Source organism: Carcharhinus amblyrhynchos, chromosome 4 (assembly GCF_965287045.1).
Source record: "Carcharhinus amblyrhynchos chromosome 4, sCarAmb.v2.hapA, whole genome shotgun sequence".
Lineage (NCBI taxonomy): Eukaryota > Metazoa > Chordata > Chondrichthyes > Carcharhiniformes > Carcharhinidae > Carcharhinus > Carcharhinus amblyrhynchos.
Window position 1 is genome coordinate 132315169 of NC_137327.1, and position 13122 is coordinate 132328290.

A 13122-nucleotide genomic window follows, 5' to 3' on the forward strand; every position below is an offset into this window, starting at 1 on the left:
GCAAGCAGGGCTGACAGCCTACTGCACAGAGGGGAAGGAGAGTTAACGTTTCCAGCCCTCATCCCCAGCTTTCCCTCTCCACAGATGCTGCCAGACCTGTTGCGGATTTCAGCTTTTTCCAGGGAATTTTCATCATGTTCAAGGATGGACGTTGAAGCTGACCAATAGGAGGCAAACTGCTCTCAGTGAGGAGGGATTCTGAGGTTTGATTGGCAAGTGGAGTTGAGCTCTCACTCAGCTTCACTGTCTATGCGAGCACTCGCATGAGAACTTGGACAGTGCGGCCAGTTTCTCTGCTGGATCTACTCGTCGGGATTTCCCTTTTGTTTCTTGCTGTAAAGGTGGGATGGTTGAGTATGGGTGCGAGCAAGAGAAGCCAGCCCTGCTTTTAAGACCTGGTTTGGTGCAGGGAAAAGCAATGGCAACAAAAAGTTTCCAGGGAAAGTTATTGAACTACGAGAGAGAGCTGCCCACTTCTTGCAGTTGCAAGAAGCGGTGCAACAACTGTGGGATCTTCCTCGGTTTCTTCGTGCTGTCGCTGTCCCTCCACCTGGTCACCTTGCTGTGTTACCTGGATCTGCGGTCCGAGGTGAAACGGGAGCTGAGGTCGCAGAGCAGGAGCGAAGATTCAGCCCAGCATTTAGCGGATGCCTCCCATCTGCCGATGGACCCGAGCGAGTATGTGATGGAAATACGATCTGCTGCCGCTGACCGGGTGAGTGAGCGAAGAGGGCAGAGCAGGAGTCTTATTCTACACACACACACATACACTGTAAATCATTCCCGGTTTAAAACAAAGAAAACTCAAGTGATGCAGTTGTTTGGGTGCTCTTGCCTTCCCCCCCCACCTCAATAATTTATCACCAATAGATATTTGCAAAACCAAAGGGATATATTTGTATAAGTGTTATTTCAATTGAACCAGTCTAAGTGTGTGGGTTGCAAGAGATTAATTAATGTGGTGGTCAAACTTAAGCTTTGTTCTAGCTGTTTACACTGCTTATTCACTCTGGAGAATTTTTTGTGTCGCTGTTTTTTTTTGCCACCTCTTCTGGAGCCTTGCTCTCTCTCTCTGAGCCTTGATGGTGTACAAGTGATTGGTTTCCACGATAAGCTCTCGCAGACCTGATACTGAAGATTTGTTTGTGTGGCTAGTTAATAGTGGTACAGGGTTAACAATTTCTCACAGATGTGGTTTTCACTAAGTACCCATCAGTCCTGGCACTGTGAGGCAGCAGCGTTAACCACTGTGCCACCCTGTCTCAACACATACAGTGACTGAAATCTATGAGGGAGGGTTGGCTGGCATTAACAGTGGCTCAGTGTGGAGGGTTTGAAAAGGTCAGTGGAACTGAATCGCACTCGGGCAATGACTGGCGTCAGATTGCCCGTAATGAATTTTTGCCCCCTCCCCATTAATATCTTCCACACAACATTCCCAGTGTTGTGAGCAACATCCCTTTGGTGTACAGTCTCCCTGACCCCCTCAGCACCAGACCTGGCGATTGGTCTCAGTGTCCTGTGGGAGGGCTGTGTAAGTATCCAAAGATTGCTGCTGGGAAGTGAACACTGCTTAGCAAAGTTGGCACCCAACACCTTAACCCTTTGACCCTCAGTTATAGGCGCATGCATTCGAACATACAAATTAGGAGCAGGAGTAAGCCACTCGATCCCTAGAATCTTCTCCACCGTTCAATTAGATCATGGCTGATCTGATTGTAACTTCAATCCGAAATCCCTGCCTACTGATAACCTTGGCACTCTCCAACTTTCTGGGGCAAGTTCTCCCCTCCTGCCCGCCATGGGAATCATAGCAGGCAAAGGGCAGACCATGGAAAGTTCCATTGACCTCAGGCGGGATTTTCTGATTTCGGGGCAAGCGTGGCTGGAAAATCCTGTCCTCAACATCAGTGAAAAGCTGCAATGGCAGGTGTTGGCACGGTGGCACAGTGGCTAGCACGGCTGCCTCACAGCTCCAGGGACCCAGGTTCAGTTCCCGGCTTGGGTGATTGTCTGTGCTGAGTTTGCAAGTTCTTTGTGTGGGTTTCCTTCTGGTGCTCTGGTTTCATCACACAGTCCAAAATACATGCTGGTTAGGTGCACTGGCCATGCTAAATTCTCCCTCAGTGTACCCGAACTGGTGCCAGAGTGTGGTGACTAGGGGATTTTCATAGTAACCCCATTGCAATGTTAATATAAACCCAGTTGTGACACTAATAAATAAACATTATCTCCTTGTGGATTAAGAATCTATCCAGCTCTACCTTTAAAATACTTTAAGGCTTCCACTGCCTTATGAGAGAGAGAGTTCCAGGGACTCAAAGCTCGCAGGAAAAGAATCCCCTCATTTCTGTCTTAATTGAAAGCCCCCTTATTTTTAAACAATGACTTCTGCTACTAGATTCTCTGATAAGAGAAAACATCCTCTCTACGTCTACCCTGTCAATACGCCTCAGCATCTTAAAGGTTTCAATCAAATCAACTTACTGTTCTAAATTCTAGTGGATACAACCCCAACCTCCCCAGTCTTTCCTCCAAGAAAGCCTTCTCTGGATTGCTTGTAATGCATTTACATCATTCCTTAAACAAGGAAACATGGTCGCCTTGGGGGAGGAACTTCTGCCATTGCAACTTTTCACTGATGTCTTTGTTGGACCGAAGGGCCTGTTTCCTATGCTGTGTTGCTCTTTGTCTAGGACGGGGTTTTCCAGCTGCGCTCACCCTGAAATGGGAAAATCCTGCCTGAGATCAGTGGAACTTTCCATAGTCTGTCCCTCGCTCGCTATGATTCCCATAGCGGGTGGAATGGGAAAAGTAACCACTAAAGCTGGAGAATGCAATAAGTGAGGATAGGTTGAGGGAGCTCGGTCTTTTCTCCTTGGAGAGACGAAGGATGAGAGGTGACCTGATAGAGGTGTGTAAGATGTTGAGAGGTATTGATCGGGTGGATTCTCAGAGGCTTTTTCCCAGGGTTGAAATGGTTGCTAGGAGAGGACACAGGTTTAAGGTGCTGGGGAGTAGGTAGAGAGGAGATAAGAACATAAGAACATAAGAAATAGGAGCAGGAGTAGGCCATCTAGCCCTTCGAGCCTTGCCCCGCCATTCAATAAGATCATGGCTGATCTGTCGTGGCTCGGTTCCACTTTCCCGCCCTCTCCCCATAACCCTTAATCCCCTCTCTTATCAAAAACCCATCAACCCGCGTCTTAAAAATATTTAGCGAGGCAGCCTCCACCACTTCAACGGGCAGAGAATTCCAGAGATTCACCACCCTTTGAGTGAAGAAGTTCCTCCTCAACTCTGTTCTAAACCACCCCCCCTTTATCTTGAGGCTGTGCCCCCTAGTCCTACTGTCTTTTTTGAGCAGGAAGAGTCTCTCCACCTCTATCCTATCCATCCCATTCATCATCTTATACGTCTCAATGAGATCTCCCCTCATTCTTCTAAACTCTAACGAGTACAAGCCTAGTTTATTCAACCTCTCCTCATAGCTCAACCCCCTCAACTCCGGTATCAGCCTAGTAAACCTCCTCTGCACTCGTTCCAAGGCCAAAATATCCTTGCGTAGGTGCGGCGCCCAAAACTGCACACAGTACTCCAGCTGCGGCCTCACCAATGCCCTATACAGCTGCAGCAAGACCTCCCTACTTTTATATTCAATCCCCCTCGCTATGAAGGCCTCAGGGATAAGTTTTTCACTCAGAGGGTGGTGGGTGAGTGGAATCGGCTGCCGTCGGTGGTGGTGGAGGCAAATTCGATAGGGTCTTTTAAGAGATTTCTGGATGAATACACGGGACTTAATAGGATTGAGGGTTATAGGTAAGCCTAGTAGGTAACGATATGATCGGCGCAACTTGTGGGCCAAAGGGCCTGTTTGTGCTGTAGTTTTTCTATGTTCTAAGTGCAAAAGATAAATTTAAGCAAAAGCTAAGTGCGAAGGAAAAGAGACTCAAAATCCCAACCCTCAAAGCCCTCAGTTAAAGTTTATTTATTAGTCACAAGTAAGACATATATTCATACCAAAATGAAGTTACTGTGAAATTCCCCTAGTTGCCACACTCCAGTGTCTGTTCAGGTCAATGCACCTAATCAGCACGCCTTTCAGAAGGAAAACAGAGCACCCGGAGGAAATCCACGTAGACACAGGGAGAACATTCAAAACTCTACACAGTGACCCAAGCTGGGAGTCAAACCCGGGTCCCTGGCGCTGTGAGGCAGCAGTGCTAACCGCTGTGCTACCGTGCTGCCCCCAGCAATTGTATGCAACATTTCTGTCCACAGTAAATCAAAGCAGCCACGTGGTAATTCTGGCACTGAAACCATCAGATATAGCATTGCTAATAAAGTCGCCAATTCCAAGTTTCAGTAATTTGTAAAATTTATACAGGAGGGGTGGCATAAATAAACCTCAAGGGAGAATGTGTCACCAATTGAAATAGTTGCTTTTCAAAGTTATGTAACACATTACACAGTAATTATTAAGATTGAAAACAAAATCATGGATTTATTTATTCATTGTGGAATGTGGGACATCACTGGCCAGACCAGCACTAACTGCCTAATCTAATTTATTAATTGTCCACTCACTCTACGGGAAGAGGACCCATCATTGCAGTGCTGGCATGGAAAAGAAAATTCTTCTCTCAATCCCTTTCCAGTAGCCTTTTGACATTTTTTTTTCCCCAAATGTTTAAAATTCTAGGCAGTAGCAGATGCAAGTCCTTTCAGATCTGTGCGTACAGCTGTGCGTTAAATATTTACAAGTACAGTACAGCTCTATACAGCGCTTCTATTACTTGAGTTTTGAATTCCAGTACTGATTAACTGGTGGTAGCGCACACATTTTCTGTGTAGCAGTTTCACAATAATAGTGCTTTATGTTGCTGCTGACTTTGGAGATCACTCCAAGCTTTTAGAGATATTAATTGCAGGAACCCACATCACTGAGCACTGACTCAATGTTAATCCTGTTAATATGTAGGAGCAAGATGTGTTAGGTGCCTGTAATAACTTGCTAATTATTTTGCTGGCACTTACCACCACGATTAGTGTGCCACATGCTGTGACACGCCGGTGAGATCACAATGATTTTGGATGTGCAAAAATCACATGCAATTATTATTGCATTTTAGGTGCCTGTGAAAACGGTTCCATAATTCTGCGTGCGGTTATGTTACTACACACGTGCTGCCGGTGCAAAGTCTGGTGTCTATTTAACTTTATTGGGCAGATAACGGATTCCTGCAGCTTTAACTCGCTGCAGGAAAGGCATGGTGCTAGACATAACAAGGCTACTCTCTGCGAGGAAAGTAAATTGCCCGGTAGCTAAATTGGTCACTTCACTGCACTGGCGGTGAGGCATAATGATCAGGAAGGCTCCAGATTAATGGTTAATCTGCATTGAATTTCCTGCTGTCTGGGAGGAGAGGGGTGGAGGAGAGGGGGTGCGGTTGGTGGAGAAGGTGTTAAAAGGGATACGACAACAGTCACTCTAAATCTCTCCAGATGGGGGGAGGAAATGGCTGTTGAAGGGTTCCTACTGCAAAGCGCTCACGTGAATGTCAGGTAAAGGTGGGCTCGCTGTAGCCAGCATTTTATTCTAAGAGGTCTCACAACACCAGGTTAAAGTCCAGGTTTATTTGGTAGCACAAGCCACTAGCTTTCGGAGCGCCGCCCCTTCATCAGGTAAGTGGAGGAGTTCTGCTCACAAACAGGGCATATAAAGACACAAACTCAATTTACAAAATAATGGTTGGAATGAGAATCTTTACAGGTAACCAAGTCTCGAAGGTACAGACAATGCGAGTGGTGAGAGGGTTAGGCACAGGTGAAAGAGATTTGTATTGTCTCCAGCCAGGACAGTTAGTGAGGTTTTGCAAGCCCAGGCAAGTCATGGGGGTTACAGATAGCGTGACATGAACCCAAGATCCCAGTTGAAACCGTCCTCATGTGTACGGAACTTGGCTGTCAGTCTCTGCTCAGCGACTCTGCGCTGTCGTGTGTCGTGAAGGCCGCCTTGGAGAACGCTTACCCGAAGATCAGAGGCCAAATGCCCATGACAACTGAAGTGTTCCCCAACAAGGAGAGAACACTCTTTCCTGGTGAATGTTGAACGGTGTTCATTCATCCATTGTCATAGCATCTGCACAGTCTCCCCAACGTACCTTGCCTCGGGACATCCTTTCCTGCAGAGCATCAGATAGACGAAGTTGGCCGAGTTGCAAGTGTATGTACCAGGTACCTGGTGGATGGTGTTCTCACGCGTCAGACTCCTGATTTGTGCCTTGTAGATGATGAATAGGGTTTGGGGAATGAGGAGGTGAGTTACTCGCCACAGTATTGTCAGCTTCTGATCTGCTCTTGCAGCTACCTTGTTTATGTGGTGAGTCCAGTTGAGTTCCTGGTCAATGGTAACTCCATGGATGTTGACAGTGGGGGAATTCAGTGATGGTGAAACCGTTGAATGTCAAGGGGCGGAGATTAGAGTGTCTCTAATTGGCGATGGTCATTGTCTGGCATTTGTGTGGCACGAATGTTACTTGCCACTTGTCAGCCCAAGCCTGGCTATTGTCCAGATCTTGTTGCATTTGGACATGGACTGCTTCAGTATCTGAGGAATCGCAAAAGGTGCTGAACATTGTGCAATCAAAGGCAAACATCCCCACTTCTGACCTTATTACGGAGAGAAGGTCATTGATGAGGCACTCCCAACACAATCACGTTCAAAAAGTGGTTTCTTGGGCAAGTTATTAATGATTAGGATGTTGCGTGGTCTCAAGGATGTTGGCTATGAGGAGAGCTAGGATTGTTTACACTGGAAAGACAGAGGCTGAGGGGCGACCCGATAGAGGTCTGCAAAATTATGACAGGCATGGACAGGGTGGAAGTGTCCCATACAAGGGGGCACAGGTTCAAGGTGAGAAGGGGAAAGTTTAAGGGAGATGTGTGGGGGAAGTTTTTATGCAGAGAGTGGTGGGTGTCTGAAACACTCTGCCAGAGGAAGTGGCAGAAGCTGGCACGTTAGCAACGTTTAAGTGGCATTTGGATGGGTATATGAATAGGGAGGGAATAGAGGGATACGGATAGCGTAAGGGCAGGAGGTTTTTTTAGTTTAGTTAGGGCATCATGATCGCCACAGGCTTGGGGTGGGGGGCAAAGGGCTTATTCCTGTGCTGTACTTTTCTTTGTACTTTGTACTGCTTGTTATTTGAAACTTTGTCCTAACAAGCCATTGAATTTCAGGAAGGGGTGAGAAAAGAGCGAGAGAAGGGGGAAGAGCAGTGGTTGGTTCACAGAATCATTGGGGTGTGATGATCGTTCGTGAAATTGGCAGTGTTGCGTGACCAGCGTGATGGGTTTCAACTGAACCGATGTTTATATCTAAATGACACCTCTACCCCTGTTATTATTTACTCAGTGTTTCTTCAATAAATGAATGACCAGAGGAAATCTCTTTCAGCAAAGGCTTTCTGAACGTTTTACTACAAGCGGCTATTGAAGCCAAATCACCACAGCATTTAAGAGGGGATTAGACGAAAATTTGAAGAAAAACGCTGAACAAGCTGGGATTGAAGTGTTTAGCTGAGTGGGGAGCAAGCACACAGCGTTAAGACAGCTGATTTTGTGGTTAGTTTGGTTCTGCACTGAAATTTTCTAAGCTGCATACCAGTGGAATTAACTGCTAATGCAGGGAAGAGTTAGATGCGGATCAGTGGCCTCTTCACATTGTACACACACAAGCCTGCAGCCTGGGCAAAAGTTGTGGCGATGCCGGCTTTGGAGCTTTCGGAGCGCTGCGACTCACCTGATGAAGGAGCAGTGCTCTGCAAGCTCGTGATACCAAATAAACATGTTGGACTTTAAGCTGGGGTTGTGAGACATCTTAATGTGGGCCAAAGTTGTTCAACAACTTTGGAAATAAAAGCTGAAGCAGTCTCAGAAAGAAGTTATCAGAGATGTGAAAAGGTCATCGGGGGATTTTGTTACTCAAGTGAGAGCTATGCTACCCATTTGTCCCCTTCATTCTTCTAGCGCTGAAACAGATTAGCCAGTCATCAATTTCATTGTTGTTGGTGGAACTTTGCTTTGTACAAATTGGTCACTGCTTGCCTCTACAACTACAGTCGATCAGCTGCAAAGCAATTTGGGACATCTTCAACTGTGCTATTGAAATGCAAGTTCTTTGTTCGCTATCCTGGCAAGAGATTCAAAGACAAATGAAAGCCTGAAGGGAAATCATCATTCTTTAAACTTGTTCTTGAGATGTGGACTTTGCTGGCCTTTATTGCCCATTCCTAACATAGCCAATTTCTTGGAACTGCTGTGAAATCTGTGGTGAATGTTGAAGTTATAAAATTTATGCTGTGTCTATGATAACGGGGCTGTGCGGAAATTTTGGGAATATTTGCAGCCCGAGTACTTTTTCTACAGTCCCACAGAAAGAATACTAGACTGGATGGGCTGAATGGCCTCCTTTTGCACGGTAAAGAGACTGTGATTCGCAGTAAATTGAATTTTAGCTTTTCCAACAAATTGGTCGGAATTTTACCGCCCCGCCTGTCACGGGAATCCGAGTGAGCGAGGGGCAGACATTGGGAAGGTTCGTTGACCTCAGGCAGAAATTTATGGTTTCGGGTCAAGTGAGGCCATAAAATCCTGCCCATTGTACTTTAGATTCTTAACTGACAAATCAAGTGACAACAACGTCAACTTACAGTGCCTGTATTATAACAAAAAATCCTACTCATAGGAACATTATCAAACAAAGTTTGATACTGAGCCACAGAAGGAGATATTAGGACAAAGTTTTGATGGATCTTAAAGAAGAGGGAGAGGTTCCAGGAATGAATGCTTGAGCTTCAGGCTTTGGTGACAAAAGGCAAAGTTAACAATCAGTGAGCGATTAAAATTGGGAATGTGTAAGAATTGGAACACAACAAGTAGCTTGGAACAACTGGTTAGGAATAGGGAGGAGAGGGCCAAGGAGAGATTTTCTATTTGTTTCAACTGCTCCATGTGGTGGTCAGTTCCACAGTCTTGCCATTCTGGTGAAAGCACTGAATATTGCACTGGAATGTCAGTTTAGATTTGTTGCTGACCAATATCTATCACTGAGGCAACTTCAGTAAAACAGATTATCTATTCATTATTGCATTGCCATTTGTGGAAGCTTGCTGTATGCAAACTGGCTGGTTAGATTTCTTTATTGGTTGTAACGTACTTTGGGACATCAGGGATCAAGAAAGGTGTGCTATAAATGTCTAAGTTTATTTAGGCTTTCATTAACACTGCAATGAAGTTACTGTGAAAAATTCCCTCATCACCACACTCTGATGCCTGTTTGGGTAGACTAAGTTAAAATTTAAGCATGGCCAATATGCCTAACCATCATGTCTTGAGGACTATGGGATAAAACCGGAGGAAACCCACAGACATGGGGAACAACATGTAGACTCCACACAGACAATAACCCAAGCTGGGAATCAAACCCGGGTCTCTGGCGCTGTGACACAGCAGTGCTAACCACTGTGCCACTATGATTGCACAGCATCATCCAAAAGGTCAGTATCCTAACCTGAACATGGACAGTGAGTGTTGGAGGCTATCCCTCCATGGGGAGTCCTGGCTGATTCAGATTTAGTTCCCCAGATAGGAAAAGACCATTCTTATTTTGGTCATTTAACTCTCCAGTAGTTGGAGTTCTCATCTGGCATCTTTCCAGTCAATGTGGCACGAGCAGTTGACCCACTTGACCTGCTAAGCAATGTTTTAAGGCAATGGCTGGGTAAAACTTGGCTGCTGAAATAAATTTGTCAGTCTGATCACAAACAACACTATCTGAGAGATTATTCGGAGCTTTTTCCACTGTTACCTGTTCCAGTGGCAAGGATTTGAGTGCCAATGTGCTGCAACATGAAGTGATGAGATTTATGTTCACACCACATTATTGCCTGTCCTTCGCTTGTGCTTTTACCTACTGTCAATCAGTCACATCTTGCATTTACCCTGGCAACCGTGTTGTGTTGCCCTTGGCAATACATTGAGGGAAAGGCAGACAATTAGTTTTGTAAAACAAACCTCAGTAAGGAACAAGAAATGACAGGGAAGATTGGTTCATTTCCTGTTCAATGGTGAGAGAATGTCAGCCTCACAAAGAAGGAAAAGTTTCTATTCTGTTATGAAAAAAAGATGTGCCTATTTGGAGAGCCAAGCCTGTCTCCTTGGTAATTGAGGTATCAATGAAGCATTAAGTAAAGACTAGTGGATACAAAAGAGTGTGAAACAATGCACGCTCCCCTGAGGGGGGTCAGACGATGCCTTAAACTAAAATAGTGGCTCCGAACTGTCACTTAACTGCTGAAATGGAAGCTTGAGTAATTGTTCTGTGTATTCCAAGTTGTTATAACCATGATCTGCTGTAACATAATCATAACTTAGTTTAAGCAAGACATTTACACTAAAATGGGTAACACAATACCTCATTCTTCACTTTTCCATATCCTTACAAAAGCCATTACTTGGGCTCAGTCTTAGAACTCAAACTGTGGGTGTTGCTTTCATCACTCTTCCCTTAGTCATATACAATATCAAACTTAGTTGTCGATTTTAACGGCTGTTACATATCTTTAATGTGGAGATGCCGGTGTTGGACTGGGGTAAACACAGTAAGAAGTCTCACAACACCAGGTTAAAGTCCAACAGGTTTCCAACAGGCCCAACAAAACCTGTTGGACTTTTAACCTGGTGTTCTGAGACTTCTTAACATATCTTCAATCCCACTTTGTTTAGATTGGTGGTGATTTGCACTGTGTTCCGATTTTCACTTCAGGTTTTTACTTGAAGAGCTGTGAAGGTAAAAGTCGCCATAGTCCTGGGTGACCAGTGGCCGCCCTGCACTTTGAGGGGAGAGCTAACTGGTGATGATTTAACCTGAGGATTACCGCGCTGAAGAAATGTACAGGATACAGGAAATCAGCAATGACAAAGCAAAATGCTGCTTTCTGATGAACTGTAATGTTAAATCCGTTTCCCTCTCCACTTGGGGTGGCACGGTGGCACAGTGGTAAGCAATGCTGCTTCACAGCGCCAGGGACCTGGGTTCGATTCCTGGCTTGGGTCGCTGCCTGTGTGGAGTTTGCACGTTCTTCCTGTGTCTGCATGGGTTTTCTCTGGGTACTCTAGTTTCCTTCCACAGTCCAAAGGACGTGCTGGTTAGGTGCAGTGGCCATGCTAAATTCTCCCTCAGTGTAGCCAAACAGGTGGAGGGTGATGACCAAGGGATTTTCACAGTAACTTCACTACAGTGTTAATGTAAGCTTATTTGTGAAGCTAATAAATAAACCTTAAACACATGCTACCCAATTTGCTTGGTATTTTAGCATTTTTTCTTAGCTCAGCAATAGTCTTGTATTTAAATAGTATTTTTTAAAAATCAAGATGGTCCCTGCACCAGGTTCTGTACTTGGAACCTCATTAATTATGCACAGACATGTTACCCTCTGAGTCACCTGGTGTGGGCGGGGAGCAGGAGGGTGGGTGGGGGTGGACTAATTTGTCTGTCCATTGCCAGCTGCTGGGTTCGAAGGTCCAGGAGCCATATTTAAACTTCCAGTCCAGCACACTCATATCATGGTCCCCAGCCCATCTGTCCTGTGTAGGATATCAGCAACCCAGAGGGGAAAGACTCGTAGCCTCAAGAGGAAATCTGTTCCTCCCTCCCCCAAGTCCATCACCCGTATGGACCTCTCCCACCGCATCTGGAGTCTTTGTGCGTGTCCTTCCAGTAAACGGTGAGGTATCCCTTTAACCCCCTTATTTGTGAGCTTTTCCTTATTAGAATACAAATCCCTCTCCTTGGTCTTCCCACTGTTCACCTTCTTCACCCATCTCCCTGGCCTTCTGCGTGAAATCATGAACCCTCATGCCCTGCACCACCCTTCCTTGCAGAACCCTCCCTCCACAATGAGCCCCTTGTCTTTGTCAGACCATGCACCACCCACCCCCCCCCACACCCAGCCTCACCGTGCACCCCACCTCGAATCAAACTTTGTACCTTTGTTGCGGTGGCTACATGGGTTCCGCAGCACGGTGCTGTCCAAATAAACATCAGTGTATGATAAGAGGGGCAGGGAGACCCTTGTACCCCTAACCCCAGGCACTGTACTGAAGCGAATCGGTGACACAGGAGGGCCCATGGGTCCAGCAGCATGGTGCTGTTCGTAACGACCAGCTCGGCATGGAGATGGAGGGCAGGAACTGGTCAGCCCCGACAGAGTGGTGTACAGCCCATCAGGAGCAGTGCAGTGCTACAGCAGAGTTGCACTCACCCTGAAGTCTCTTGCAAACTGCGGACTGCCTTGTGCAAGTCAACCATTGCAGAATCAGAAGAGGCCCTTCAGCCAATCGAGTCCACACTGACAGAGTCAAAACACCTGAGCTCTCATCTAATCCCATCTGTCAGCACTTGGCCCATCGCCCTGAATGTTATGATGTGCCAAGTACTCATCCAGATGCCTTTTTAAAGGATGTGAGGCAACCCGCCTCCGCCACCCCCCCAGGCAGCGCATTCTGTACCCTCTGGGTAAAAAGTTTTTCCTCACATCCCCCCCACCGAAGCCTCCTGCCCCTCACCTTGAACCTGTGACCCCTCGTGACTGACCCTTGAACTAAGGGGAATGGTTGCAATTGGGTCTTAGACCAATGCAATTTTACACTCGAGTGACTCACGATTGAAACATCTGATGGGATGCTGACAGACAGCTGTTTTAGTGAGCATGCAAATAAATGTAAATGGCATTCATGCCACCAGTCAGTGGGAAGACTGGCTCGCTATTAACCCGATTGGGAGAGTTACCACGTGATTTTAATGACCTTTTGGCTTCTGCCAGCTTTCTGTTCCCATCTATCACCAAACTTGCTGTAGGTAGGATAGGACAATTCTATCTTTGAAAAGACTTAGTGCAGACAATGGCACAGTGGTTAGCACTGCTGCTTCACAGCACCAGGGACCCGGCCTTGGGTGACTGTGTGTGTGGAGTTCACATGTTCTCCCCGTGTCTGCGTGGGTTTCCTCCGGGTGCTCCAGTTTCCTCCCACAGTTCAGAGATGTGCGGGTTAGGCTGA

General features: G+C 46.2%; 1 protein-coding gene across 3 annotated transcripts in view; it reads left to right on the forward strand.

The window, feature by feature from the left end:
- Positions 1-276: 276 nt before the first annotated feature.
- The window catches only part of eda (ectodysplasin A), a 253357-nt gene continuing 240511 nt past the window's right edge, over positions 277-13122 (forward strand). For all 3 annotated transcript variants that reach the window (XM_080187890.1, XM_080187891.1, XM_080187892.1), the window contains exon 1: positions 277-715. In XM_080187890.1, coding sequence (XP_080044016.1) covers positions 347-715 — 369 coding nt within the window. In that variant the 5' untranslated portion in view covers positions 277-346. The remainder of the gene's footprint in view (positions 716-13122) is intronic.